General features: G+C 41.1%; 1 protein-coding gene across 9 annotated transcripts in view; it reads left to right on the forward strand.

Annotated features, from left to right (window-relative positions):
- Positions 1 to 14,782, forward strand: part of Ncoa3 (nuclear receptor coactivator 3) — a 96,095-nt gene that overhangs the window by 51,800 nt on the left and 29,513 nt on the right. For 7 of the 9 annotated variants that reach the window (XM_069989950.1, XM_069989944.1, XM_069989951.1 and 4 more), the window contains 3 exons: positions 11,917 to 12,021; positions 12,911 to 13,083; positions 14,003 to 14,103. In XM_069989950.1, the coding sequence (XP_069846051.1) occupies positions 11,936 to 12,021; positions 12,911 to 13,083; positions 14,003 to 14,103 (360 nt within the window). In that variant the 5' untranslated portion in view covers positions 11,917 to 11,935. Of the gene's footprint in view, positions 1 to 3,835; positions 3,876 to 5,289; positions 5,407 to 11,916; positions 12,022 to 12,910; positions 13,084 to 14,002; positions 14,104 to 14,782 lie in introns of those variants that run through there. The other 2 variants (XM_069989949.1, XM_069989947.1) reach the window with 2 other exon arrangements.

Genomic DNA, 14,782 nt, shown 5'->3' on the forward strand with positions numbered 1-14,782 from the left:
GGGATCCTCAGATCTCAGCCTCCTGAGGAGCTAGAATTACATACATGAACCACCACTACATGACTAGTTAATTTACTTTTAATTAATCAATTTTAATGAATTACTTTTAACTTTTTTTTGGTCATGGAGCTTGAACTCAGGACCTGGCCACTGTCCCTGAACTTTTTTTCTTAAGGCTAGCACTCTACAACTTTGAGCCACTGTGTTGCTTCCAGTTTTATAGAAGCTAATTGGAGAAAAGAGTCTCACAGACTTTTTTGCCTAGGCTGGCTTCAAACTGCAATCCTCCTATTTTAGCCTCCTGAGTAGCTAGGGTTATAGGTGTGAGCTATCAGCACCCAGCTTTACTTTTTTTTTTTTTTTTTTTTTTTGGTGGTCCTGGGGCTTGAACTCTGGGCCTGGTTGCTGTCCCTTAGCTCTTCAGCTCAAGGCTAGCACTCTACCACTTGAGCCACAGCGCCACTTCCGGCTTTTTTTCTTTTTGTTTATGTAGTGCTGAGGAATCGAATCAAGGGCCTCGTGCATGCAAGGCAAGCACTCTACCACTGAGCCACCTTCCCAGGCCCCTGTTTTATTCTAAAGGATATTTATGTGTTTTCTGATGATCCTAGGGTTTGAACTCTGGGTCTCAACATTTTTGTTAGCAGCTGGCCTCAGACCAAGACCCTCCTATCTATGGTCTCCTGAGTGTGTCAACCATCATGCCCACTTCTTTAATCTTGCTAACTTTTTACCTCAATTGTGCCAAACCAGGCTCCCCCCCTCTTTCTTTCTCTCTCTCTCTCTCCCCCTCTCCCTCCCCCCTCCTCCCCCCCCCCCCCCCCCCGGTCATGGGGCTTGAACTCAGGGCCTGGGTTCTGTCCTTGAGCTCTTTTTGCTCAAGGCTAGCCCTCTACCACTTGAGCCACAGTGCCACTTTTCTGTTTATGTGGTACTGAGGAATCGAACCCAGGGCTTCATGCATGCTAGGTAAGCATTCTACCACTAAGCCCCTTGTAGAACTTTATTTTGCAACTTAATTAAGGAATATAATTGGCCTAAATATCAGCTCAACAATCTGAAAGGTGAACTTCTCTGTGAATAGTCTAGTGTATAACTCTTAAAATGCTGTTTTTAAATGTATCTTCTCTTACTTTTTTCTGATTTGGCTTTGTTTCTAAAAACTATTTTGATAAGTTTATCTCTTCCAATCTATAATACTTAAGATATACTTAAGCCTGTGTTACTTAGAGGTTGGTGTTGAAATTTCTGACCTTGAATAAGAATTTACTATGTACATCCGTTGTTACATAGATGGTGGATTAAAAGTTGTCTTTTCTGGGTCTATGCTTTGTGAAAAAGAGTATATATTGGACATGAGTGTGTGACAGCCAACATTTATCACAAGGTAACAGGTGTCTCATTCCTTTTCATGTCTTAAAGATTTGAAAGCTTTGCACATGCACACATGCTCAACATATGTTTCTAAGCTGCAAATATTTTCCATCATGTGTCCTTTGTCATTAATACAAGAAAAATTCTAAGTAATTCTTGATGAGCTTCACATCCAAAACACTCTGAGTACACAGCATCTGAAGACTACAGAGCAAGATACTGTCTTTCACAGTTTTAAAGCTAATATAAGGAAAAATGTAATGTGTTCCAGACAACATACAACTTAATTTTTTTTAAATTTCCCTGCCTAATTTGTCCCTAGGATAGAAAGTAGACCTATACAATTAATTCCCCTCAACATAATCTATTACTGGTGTACTGCTATTGTTTGAAAAATTAATTAATTGGCAGTACTGTGGTTTGAACTCTGGTTTCTCTTACTAGGTAGGTACTTTTCTGTTTGAGCAATACCTCATCTGGTACTCTACCACTTTTGTCATGCTTCTAATCTAGCTTTTTTACTAGTTATTTTGGAGATGGACTTTTCTGCTTGGACTGGTTTTATACCATGATTTTCTAGATCTCAGCCTCCTGCGCAGCTAGAATTATAGGTGTGAACCAGTGGAGCATTGGTGCTATAGTTTTTTTTCTTTCTTTCTTTCTTTCTTTTTTTTTTTGTTCTGGTCGTGGGGTCTGAACTCTGGGCCTGGGCTCTGTCCCTCAGCTCTTCAGCTCAAGGCTAGTGCTCTACCACTTGAGCCGTAGTGCCACTTCCGGCTTTTTTCTTTTTGCTTATGTGGTGCTGAGGAATCGAACCCAGGGCCTCATGCATGCAAGGCAAGTGCTCTACCACTGAGCCCCCTTCCCAACCCCGGTGCTATAGTTTTCTTTCTATGTGTATGATGGTTCTAGGGCTTGAACTCAGGGCCAGGGAACTGTCCCTGAGCTTTTGTGCTCAAAGCTAGTGCTTTACCACTTGAACCACAGCTCCACTTCCAGCATTTTTGGTGTTTAATTGGCAGTAAGAGTGTCATGAACTCTTGGGCTGTCTTTGAACCATGATCCTCAGATCTTAGCCTCTTGAGTAGCTAGGATTATAGGTATAAACCACTGGTGCCCAATCCTGTGTTCTTTTTTATCTCAAACATGGCTTGCTTGCATAGGCTTTTGTACATGATACAGGTATATATTACACAAACATGCAGTGTCAGAGAAGACCAAACAGGTTTCAGAGTGTGGTTCATGGACTCCTGGGGAGACCTAAGAACCTATTGAGAGGCCACATGGCTAAAATTGTTTCCATAGCAATGCTAATGTTATTTGCCATCCTCCCCCTGTTGATGTTTACACTGATAGTACAGAAGGAACTATATGTAAAACTGGGGGTGCCTTACCTGAATCCAGGTGGGGGTGCTGGACTTCACTAATCCTTTCTTCTCTCTCTCTCTCTCTCTCTTTTTTTTTTTTTTTTTTTTTTTGGGTCCAGTCGTGGGGCCTGAACTCTGGGCCTAGGCGCTGTCCCTCAGCTCTTCAGCTCAAGGCTAGCACTCTTACCACTTGAGCCACAGCGCCACTTCCAGCTTTTTTCTTTTTTCTTATGTGGTGCTGAGGAATCGAACCCAGGGTCTCATGCATGCAAGGCAAGTGCTCTACCACTGAGCCACCTTCCCAGCCCCCTAAATTCTTTCTTCTCTATACCAGTTTGCTACTTAAGCTTGTCTTGGATAAAGCAGCTAACTTGTTCATCCCCTCCCTGCTTTGCCCCCCCCCCCCCCCCCCATGTTCCAGCCCGTTTTGCTTTGGTTATTTTTAGATAGGGTTTTGCTTTTTTCCCCAGTCTTGAACCTTAGTCTTGAACCATAATCCTAACTTCATCTCCTATGGTAGCTAGGATTAAGGTGAGTATCACTACCCCCACCTTATTCCTTTCTTTCAATCTCAATTCTTCTTGAGTCACTTTTTAAAAAAAGATATATACTTTTGTGTTATGAAGAGAAAATGTTGCATGAACCAATTCTGCCTATCAAAAGTATGATAATTTGCTTGAGGGAAAACACTTTTGCCATTTGGGTGTGAACTGAACTAGCCATTTTGTTTTCATAGAGTACTATTTTACTTGAAAGAACAACCAACAATCAATAGGTTTTGAAACTTGGATATTTGGCAGGAAATGGCTTGAACCAGTCACTCCAGGGAAACATCTGATGGCATTGGCTGTCAAGTTATAAAATTTGAGCTTCATATAAAAAGCAGAATTTTGTGCACTTGAACCTTTGACCATGAGTATCACCATTTCCTTATTTCAAATTCTTCTGAGATGTGATAGGTGATGATATTAATTAATATGGATTTTTTTAAAAAAAGATTGTGTAATGAAATGTAGCAATATGTGAAATACTTGGTTTGCCTACTGTGACTCAGTATTGCCCAAATGACCAGTGCTTGGTGTTTGATGTTACAGAATTGTGCCTGGGGAAAGGGTCTGTAAGAGTGCAAGTTAGGTAAGTGTGTTTTAGTGTAACCGCATGGTCATCCATTAATAGGCTTTTAGATTTCATTTTGCACCTGTAGGAAACCAGAATGTGCTCCCATGCTTGCCTGAAGGTATTTCCATCATGCTTAGAAGACACTCCAATGCTCTCTTATAATTAAATGGAAAAATGGATTCTGTTAGATAGTTTATACCTTTTTGTCCTTGTAAACACAAACAGTTATTACTCACAAAAGTAGAGTGCCAGTTTATTTATTATTATTGTTTTTGGAGATAGTCTTGCTTTGTAGTTGGGCTTTTTTCTAAATCCTGCTTTCAGAGTGCTGAGATTATTGGCATGTACCACCATTCCCAATGGCTGACAGCTTGTTTATATCTTATTTTTTTTGTGTGCTTCTTTTGTTGTTGCTGTCCGTGAGCTTTTCAGCTGATGGCCAGCACTCTACCACTTGAGCCACAGCACCACTTCTGGTTTTTTTGCTGATTAATTGAAGATAAGAGTCTCATGGACTTTCCTGCCTGGGCTGGCTTTGAACTGTGATCCTCAGATCTCAGCCTCCTGAGGAGCTAGGACTACAGGTGTGAGCCACCAGCGCCTGGCTATATCTTTTCCTTCCTTCCTTCCTTCCCTCCTTCCTTCCTTCCTTCCTTCCTTCCTTCCTTCCTTCCTTCCTTCCTTCCTTCCTTCCTTCCTTCCTTCCTTCCTTCCTTCTTTCCCCTCCCTCCCTCCCTCCCTCCCTCCCTCCCTCCCTCCCTCCCTCCCTCCCTCCCTCGTCTGTCTGTCTGTCTGTCTCTCTCTCTCTTTCCTTTCTTTCTTTCTTTCTTTCTTTCTTTCTTTCTTTCTTTCTTTCCTTTCTTTCTTTCTTTCTTTCTTTCCTTTCTTTCTTTCTTTCTTTCTTTCTTTCTTTCTTTCTTTCTTTCTTTTCTTTCTTTCTTTCTTTCTTTCTTTCTTTCTTTCTTTCTTTCTTTCTTTCTTTCGTCAGTCTTGGGGGCTGACCTCTGGGCCTAGGCGCTGTCCCTCAGCTCTTCAGCTCAAAGCTAGCACCCTACCACTTGAGCCACAGCCGCCACTTCCAGCACTGTGGTACTGAGGAATTGAACCCAGGGCCTTATGCTTGCAAGGCAAGCACTACCACTGAGCCAACTTCCCAGCCCCTCTAATATTTTTTTCTTTATTACCTTGTACCTGTAATCTCAGCTACTTAGAGGCAGAGGCAGAAGGATTATGAGTTCAAGGCCAGCCTTGGCAGTTAACTAGACCTTGTCTCAAAAGAAAATAAAAGGACTGAAAGGTGTAGCTCAAGTGGAAGATCAGTTGTCTAGCATGCATGATGCTTCTACTTCAGGTCCCCAGTGCTGCAGCAAACAATCAAATTCTAAAACATGACTTTTATCCTTCTTATTATGGCTCTAAGGAACTGTAAAGCCAGAATATTTTATATGAAGAATCACCCAGATGACAAGAAAGTTTTCATCATGGGCTTAGTGTTTCTGGAGTTGCTTCTTCCTTTTGTCTCTCTCTGCTCATTAAGCAGGCACAGGTAATATTTCTCTTCACTTCTTCCCACCAGGATGCCAGTTCTTTGAAAACTCTATTTTATCAGTAACAATGTAGACAATGGCCTGATGAAAATGTTTAAATTTGGTCCTTTAGGATTGTGTGTCTAGATGAGTGGTGGTTATTTAGCAAACATTTTCTTGGAAATGAACAGGGTGACTCAATTGCTTCAAAGTATCAACACCTGATGGTATATATATATATATATATATATATATATATATATATATATATATATATATATATTTTTTTTTTTTTTTTTTTTTTTTTTTTTTTTGAGGTTAAGTGATAACAAATTTCACAAAATTCACAGTATTGTGGGATAGTGATACCTAAAGTCACAAACACATTTTAACCTTCACGAGGCACATTGTCCTTATTATGTTCTTTTTTTGGGTCCGGTTGTGGGGCCTGAACTCTGGGCCTGGGCACTGCCCCTCAGCTCTTCAGCTCAAGGCTAGCGCTCTACCACTTGAGCCACAGCGCCACTTCCGGCTTTTTTCTTTTTGCTTATGTGGTGCTGAGGAATCAAACCAAGGGCCTCATTCATGCAAGGCAAGCGCTCTACCACTGAGCCACCTTCCCAGCCTGTCGTTATCATGTTCTACAAGGCTTATGGTCACTACAAACTTTGACACTACAACTATTTTTTCCAAATTGGGTGATACTTACATTTCTTTGGTTTTACTTAGAGTAAGCTGTTCCTCCTTTCTTGCTCATTCCCTCCCTCCCATCGCTGCTCCTGAGTTGTTTAGTTCACTTTCATCAATGTCCAGTGCAGCTGATGGGCCCCTCTGTTGTATTTTTCCACCCGTTTCCATCTGATTTTGTGTCCTTTCCTATCTTCTTTCAGATGTGCACATATATATATATATATACCATATATGAGGTCATGGACATGGGGTCATCTAGAAATGATATGACAAGTTAAGAAGAGGGAGGACCCTTTATTTTTATTAAATACTTTTTTCTCTAAATGACTTGAGAAGTCTTAGCTTTTGCATATTGCTTCAAGCAGTTTTCAATAAATCAACTCAGATCCACAGCTATTATTTGAAAAATTACCTTAAGTTACTGTGATTCACAAGAGACACCCCAAAAACTCTGTAATTAGAGTACTTAATCATACCTCATCTAAGTCAGGCAAACAAGACTGATGGAAAACTAAATTGCTTCTGGGGTAGTCAAAATTCTCCATCCCAGCTTGTAATCTTAGCAAACCCAAGAATAAAAATACTCGACAAGCCATTTTAAGGTACAGTTTTTGCTTTTCTGATCTCAAATTTTCTTGTTGCTGATCATGTACTAGCTGCTGCTTATTTACCCGATGAAATAGAATTGTGGGTAATGGGAGGACATTATACCACTTCAGAATTCAGTTCAGCCAGTGAGAGCAAAAGTTGGGTTTAGGGGCTAAAGAGGAACAGCTTTAGTGCCTACTGAGCTTGAGAAACCCCTTGCCTGTGACTTTTAAACTGTGGATGTTACAAGTTTTTAGTTCTTACCAGTGAGCTGAGAACAGTGAGATTAAGTGCTACAAATGGTTTATTTTGGTGGGGGGATAAAATGCCCTAGAAAAATTAGATACTTTTGTTGTTTATGAACAAATAGGTATAGCTCTGCCACTTTATATCTATGTGTCATCTAGTTTTTGTTTTTTGCTGGCTCTGGGGCTTGAACTCAGGGCCTGGGTGCTGCCCTTGAGCAAGCACTCTACCACTTGAAAACAGCACCATTTCCAGCTTTTTTTGAGTAGTTTATTGGAGATAGGAGACTTGCGGCCCTTTCTGCCTGGGCTGGCTTCAAACTGTGATCCTCCGATCTCAGCCTCCTGAGTAGCTAGGATTACAGGCATGTGCTGCCGCTGCCTACCCCCCAGTGAAATATTAATTACCCATTTCTCTATCTATTAACTGGGGATAATAATGGAAACCTTGCAGGGTCATTATGAGTAAATCACCCAGTGTGTGTAAGAAGCCCAGCATTGTGCTGCCCCTACAGCAATCTCTTCCTCCTTACTAATCTAGAAAAAGAAAAATACTTAGTTGGCTTCTGCCAGTTTATTGGGTAGCTGATCTCCTCCCATTTGGGTATGATATGGCTTTCTATATGTTTCCAAACTAACTTGCTCAGACTGAACACTGGTATTATTGCTGTTCCTTCTCTGTTTTTGCAGAAGTACTTCCTGTATATATATCTACTTTTCTAATTCCTTCCTCCTCCTCCTCCTCCTCCTCCTTCCTCCTCCTCCTCCTCCTCCTCCTTCCTCCTCCCTCCTCCTCCTCCTCCTCCTCCTTCCTCCTCCTCCTCCCTCCTCCTCCTCCTCCTCCTCCTCCTCCTCCTCCTCCTCCTCCTCCTCCTCCTCCTTCCTTCTTCCTTCTTCCTTCTTCCTTCTTCCTTCTTTATTCTTCTTGTCCTGGGGCTTGAACTCAGGGCCTGGCCACTGTCCCTGAGTTGTTTTTGCTCAATGCTAGCGCTCTACCACTTGAGCCACAGAGCCACTTCCAGCCTTTCCTGTTTATGTGGTACTGAAGAGTCGAACCCAGGGCTTCATGCATGCTAGGCAAGTACTCTACCACTAAGCCACATTCCCAACACTCATAATAAATTTCTTGATGAATATATGTTCTGACTTTTCTGAATAACATAGAAATAGATACTATTGGAGTTTTGATAACACTGAAAAGGATTCTAAATTGCTATTCTATATTTGAGGAAATAGTATAGAATATCTTGCTTAGTTGTACTCTTAAAGAATGCATTAATTGGGGCCAGGAAGGTGGCTCAGTGGTAGAGCGCTTGCCTTGCATGCCTGAGGCCCTGGGTTTGATTCCCCAGCACCACGTAAGCAAAAAAAAAGAAAAAGAAAAAAAAGCCGGAAGCGGCGCTGTGGCTCAAGTGGGTAGAGCGCTAGCCTTGAGCCGAAGAGCTGAGGGACAGCGCCCAGGCCCAGAGTTCAGGCCCCATGACCTGACCCAAAAACAAAAAACAAAAACAAACAAGAATGCATTAATTGTCTTAATACAGTCAACTATTATAAAATAGAATTCTTCAGTAGAAACATTTCATACAGGCTGGGAATGTGGCTTAGTAGTAGGTAGAGTGCTTGCCTAGCATGCGTGAAACCCTGGGTTCGATTCCTCAGTACCACATAAACAGCAAAAGCTGGAAGTGACTCTGTGGCTCAAGTGGTAGAATGCTATCCTGAGCAAAAAGAAGCTCAGGGACAGTGCCCAGGCCCTGAGTTTAAGCCCCAGGACAGGCAAAAAAAAAAAGTAAAAATGTAAAGAGTTTTAAAGTAATAATATTGTATTGAATAAGATTAGTGAAGGAACATATACAATATGGCTTAATAGGGTAACCCTTCCTTCCTTCCTTCCTTCCTTCCTTCCTTCCTTCCTTCCTTCCTTCCTTCCTTCCTTCCTTCCTTCCTTCCTTCCTTCCTTCCTTCCTTCCTTCCTTCCTTCCTTCCTTTCTTTCTTTCTTTCTTTCTTTCTTTCTTTCTTTCTTTCTTTCTTTCTTTCTTTCTTTCTTTCTTTCTTTCTTTCTTTCTTTCTTTCCGGTCGTGGGGCCTGAACTCTGGGCCTGGGCACTGTCCCTCAGCTCTTTGCCTCAAGGCTAGCGCTCTACCACTTGAGCCATAGCACCGCTTCTGGCTTTTTTTTCATTTTCTTTTTTTTGCTTATGTGGTGCTGGGGAATCGAACCCAGGGCCTCAGCCATGCAAGGCAAGCGCTCTACCACTGAGCCACCTTCCCAGCCTGGGTAACTGTTTCTTTATTATTTTTTCAGTACTTATGACCACCTATTGTATTAAAAACTTAGCACTTAGATTTTTTGCTACTCAGTGTAAAAGTAACCCTTGCATGAACCTATTGATAATGTAGCTAGCTGTACTGAACCTACTTTTGTACTGAAGTAATGCTCCCTGTTCCCTACCTCTGCAGTACTTGGTTAACTGGCATACACCATTATATTACACCTAGCCAAACTTTATCTTTGACTGTTGATAAAGATAAAGTTGACATTTTCTTTGACAGTTATTTAAATTATTTTGTGGTGCTGGTGGATGGTCATACCTAAGGCACATACTAGGCATGACATTGGTATTTTTGAGAATGTAATCCTGAGGTTGTGAGTATACTTAAAATCTCTCTCTCTCTCTCTCTCTCTCTCTCTCTCTCTCTCTCTCTCTCTCTCTCTCTCTCTCTCTCTCCCTCTCTCTCTCCCTCCCTCCCTCCCTCCCTCCCTCCCTCCCTCCTTCCTTCCTCTCGGCTTGAACTCTGGGCCTGGGCGCTGTCCCTCAGCCCAAGGCTAGCGCTCTACCACTTGAGCCATAGTGCCACTTTTGGTTTTCTAGTGGTTTATTGGAGATAAGAGTCTCAGGGACTTTCCTGCCTGGGCTGGCTTTGAACTGTGATCCTCAGATCTCAGCCTCCTGAGTAGCTAGGATTACAGGTGTGAGCCACCCATGCCCTGCCAAATATCGTAATTTTTGAGACACTGTTAAGCAAAGTTATTTTAAATTCCTTTTCTATAAACTTATGTCTGGCGGAAGAATCCTCCAGAAAATCTTTCTTTCTTTCTTTCTTTCTTTTTTTTATTTTTGGTCGGTTATGGGGCTTGAACTCTGGGCCTGGGTGCTATCCTTCAGCTCTTCAGCTCAAGGTGAGCATTCTACCACTTGAGCCATAGCCCCACTTCCTGTTTTCTGGTGGTGAGATCAGAGTCTCACAGACTTTTCTGCCTGGGCTGGCTTTGTTCAAAACCAGTGCCTGGCTAGAAAATCTTTTAAAACATCTCACCTTGTGAACTTTTGCATTTTACTACTAAAATGGTAAAATGAATTTTGTCTCTATTTCTAGTTGATACCTATATACCTGTAGAGATAATGCTGTAACCTGGGATTCCTAATTAATTTTGATGACTTTTAAAAAGCTATCTAACCCGGTGCTGATAGCTCATGCCTGTAATCCTAGTTACTTTAGAGGCTGAGATTTGAGGATCTTGGCTTGAAGCTAGCCAGGACAGGAAAGTCCCTTTGTGAGACTCTTTATCTCTACTTAACTATCAGAAGACTGTAAATGGCACTGTGATAGAGCACTAGCCTTGAATAAAAAAGCTTTAGGATAGTGCCCAGCTCTCCCCCCCCCCCCCCCCCCAGTTTAAGCTCCATGACTGACTAGAAAACAAGCTATGTATTTCAAGTTTGAGTTGCAAATTGTGTTGTTTTATCATTTGTGTTAGTCTTTCCTAACAGAATTGTGCCACCTAGTGGAATTTGTGTCCTTCAGGCTGTGAACTAGCTAGAATGTCAGGTGCATTTTTGCATCAAAAATGTTCATTAAAAATGTGTAAGTCTTCTAAGTAAGAGTTTAGCACTGGGGCTGGGAAGGTGGCTCAGTGGTAGAGTGCTTGCCTTGCATGCATGAGGCCCTGGGTTCGATTCCTCAGCACCACATAAGCAGAAAAAGCTGGAAGTGGTACTGTGGCTGAAGTGGTAGAGCACTAGCCTTGAAGAGCTGAAGGACAGTGCCCAGGCCCAGAGTTCAGGCCCACGACCGACAAAAACAAAACAAAACAGAGTTTAGCACTATGAAATATTTAGTAAACAAGGACTTACTAGCTACCAAGAATTAAAATCTGCTTTTCTTTATTATTAAGAAGAAACATCCTGTGTTTACCTTGTTTTGGGGCTAGCGGGGGGGGGGGGGGGTGGTGGTGGTCCGGTTGTGGGGCCTGAACTCTGGGCCTGGGCGCTGTCCCTCAGCTCTTCAACTCAAGGCTAGCGCTCTACCACTTGAGCCACAGCACCACTTCCGGCTTTTTTTTCTTTTTTCTTATGTGGTGCTGAGGAATCGAACCCAGGGCCTCATGCATGCAAGGCAAGCGCTTTACCACTGAGCCACCTTCCCAGCCCGTGTTTACCTTCTTTATCAATGAAACTTTCTATTGGTCAATATTAAAGTAATAGCTGTTGTAGGGCTTAGTGTCAACTGTGGCTCTCCTACAGTTGCTTTCTAAGCAGATTGCTGGGGTGCTTTATAATGTCATTTACACAGTGTGGGGATAGTTTTTACATAATAGAAGTAAAACACATTAGATGACAGGTAGTAATGAAATGGTTCATAGAGAAAAGTGCTACAATTTGAGACTTCTTACCAAATCACAGGTAAGATTTATTTGTGTAGATATAAAATTCAGAGTTTATCAATATTAGGAACTTGACAACATGATGGTCTCTAATGTGTTATTAAATATGAAGATAATGTCTTATTATTTTAGGAGATAATCAGTATGCACATTTGCAGTAGGACCTGAAAACCTTTCTTTCTTGAGCTTGGATATATTATATAATTAAAGTGGAACATGGTCTTTGAGGTTTTTAGTACTGAGAGAGTACTTCTAAATTATAGAATGCATTCTATCATGTAATGTGTTCACAGAGACATGCGTGTTCTCTGATGACTTTTATCTTGTTTATTCTTTCTTAGTTGCTGATGTATTTTCAAGATGAGTGGACTAGGAGAAAACTCCTTGGATCTGTTATCCACAGATTCACGAAAACGCAAACTGCCATGTGATACTCCAGGACAGGGGTAGGTGATTTATTTCCAGATGTGTCACCCTTGGCCCTTTTTTCCTTGTTTTGTTTTGTGTAATTTTCCCCCCCAGTAGTAGGGATTCAACTCAGTGCCTTGTGTCTGCTAGGCAAGTGCTTTACCACTTGAGTCATACCACGAGTCTTGGTTTTGTGATATTTAAAGATAACATCTCAGTTTCCTATTTGCATTCTCTCATTACACTAAAAATGTTTCCACTAAATAATGTTCGGCTTTGTCGTAATGCAGAGGTACTAAAGCCTTTTGATATAGTTTGGTTGTTGCTGATTTAGACACAAGGTAGAATATTCTTGTAATGGTCTAATACTTTGAAGAATTTCTGAATAAAGTGTTTAGGAATAAGTGGCCAGTATTAGTACAAGTAAGAAGTTTGATACCCTTTAAAAATACAAGTTTGTATTTTGGCGTTGTGAGGTTTCACCATTCTTACCCTGAATAAAATTAGAAATCAGAAACAAAATGCTGTCATTCTATAGTACTACTCAGTTTAAGTATTTGCCAAGGTCATTGGCATTGAATTTGAACGTATTACTGTAATACTAAGCTCATAGAACTTAATAATTAATCCATGGTATTATTGTTGTTATTTGTAAGGAATATTCTTTACCTCCTAGGTAAAAACTATTTTCCAGGTGAAGTAACAGGTTAACTTTTTTCCCAGGACTCTTGGCTAATAGAAAGGTGGAATTCGTTTCAGGCTTACTTTTTTTTTTTTTTTAACCCTGGTCATTCTTCTCTCTTAACCACAATTGTTAGCTTCTATTGACTGAGTTAGTTTATTACCCAGGAATGTTAGTGTTGCATAGGGGAGGTTCTGCTAAGCTTTGTATGGTAGGTGTATCATGGCTTTTCTCCCTCTTTTTAGTCTTACTTGCAGTGGTGAAAAGTGGAGACGAGAGCAAGAGAGCAAATATATTGAAGAATTGGCTGAACTGATATCTGCAAACCTTAGTGATATTGACAATTTCAATGTCAAACCAGATAAATGTGTGATTTTAAAGGAAACAGTAAGACAGATACGACAAATAAAAGAGCAAGGTAATAGAAAGTAAGAAAAACACTCAAGTCTTTCTAAAGGAACTTGTTACTCCCCCTTCCCCCTTCCTTTTTCCTCCCTCTTGGTTTTTTTTTTTTGTTTGTTTGTTTGTTTGTTTTTGTTTGTTTGTTTTTAATTGTTGGTGTTGCTGCTGAGGATTCAAACCAGGGGCTTAACTCATGCTAAATACATGCATCTACCACTGAACTATGCTCCAAGCTCCTAATTGCCTTTTTGTTTCTTTTTCGGTTGGTCAGTCATGGGGCTTGAATTCAGGGCCTAGGTGCTGTCCATGCACTTTTCCCCTTAAGTCTAGTATTCTATCACTTTGAGCCACAGTGCCACTTCCAGTTTTCTGGTGGTTTATTGGAGAAAATAGTCTCACAGACTTTCTTGCTGAGCTGGCTTCAAACCATGGTCCTCAGATCTCAGTCTCCTGAGTAGCTAGGATTGCAGGCATGAGCCACTGGCACCTAACCTAATTGCCTTATGGTAACTTGTTTAGGTAGAGACTACAATTGAGGCTAGAGTTAACTCTCTTGACTATGACATTTTTAAGATTTTTTTTTTTTTGGGTCCGGTCGTGGGGCCTGAACTCTGGGCCTAGGCGCTGTCCCTCAGCTCTTCAGCTCAAGGCTAGCGCTCTACCACTTGAGCCACAGCGCCACTTCCGGCTTTTTTCTTTTTGCTTATGTGGTGCTGAGGAATCGAACCCAGGGCCTCAGGCATGCAAGGCAAGCGTTCTACCACTGAGCCACCTTCCCAGCCCACATTTTTAAGATTTTAAACTGTTGTGGCATCATTTTCAGGAACTGTGTGTGTTGTGTATTTTTCTGTATTTATATCTGTTTTGGGGGTTACTTGGACTTAATCTGTAGTGAGTGTATGTGGTTTTCATTGGCTCACCTTCTGATTCTTCAGGAAAAGCAATCTCAAATGATGATGATGTTCAGAAAGCTGATGTGTCATCTACAGGACAGGGGGTTATTGACAAAGACTCTTTAGGACCACTTTTACTTCAGGTAAGTATAAAGATTATTACTGTTAAAAGTATACCACTGTTCTGTGGTATTGTAGTGATAAAATACTTTTTTGGTTGGGTCTGAGAACTAAAACAAAACATCGTTCTGTGAGACAGTGAACTCAATATTCTAAGCACAATGATAAAATGTCTTTTTAGTCTTACTTGCAGTATGTGTGTGTTATACATATATATTTTCAATATATAACTTAAGGGGCCCTGCCCCTGATAAAAACAAACCAAGAAAGCACACATACAAAAGTATGAAAATAAAGGAGCAAGAACGGGAGGGTAATTCATAATTCCACACAGGTAACTCAGTATTTCATAGAGGTGATATTTAGGTATATTTTAGCATAGACCTTTTTTTGTGAAATTTTATGATCATAGTGCAAATGTGAACTTTTTTTTTTTTTTTTTAACTAGTCTTGGGGTCTGAACTCAGGGCCTGAGCACTGTCTCTTAGCTTCTTTTGCTCAAGGCTAGCACTCTTATCTCTGAAGCCACAGCACCACTTCTGGCTTTTTCTGTTTATGTGGCACTGAGGAATCAAACCCAGGGCTTCATGCATGCTAGGCAAGCACTCTGCCACTAAGCCACATTCCCAACTCCAAATGTGAACTTTTTAATTTTAGTTTTATATGTTGTTGTACCCAGGAATCAAACCCAGTGCTTTGTGT

Source organism: Dipodomys merriami, unplaced genomic scaffold (assembly GCF_024711535.1).
Source record: "Dipodomys merriami isolate MVZ:Mamm:240054 unplaced genomic scaffold, mDipMer1.0.p SCAF_39, whole genome shotgun sequence".
Taxonomy (NCBI): domain Eukaryota; kingdom Metazoa; phylum Chordata; class Mammalia; order Rodentia; family Heteromyidae; genus Dipodomys; species Dipodomys merriami.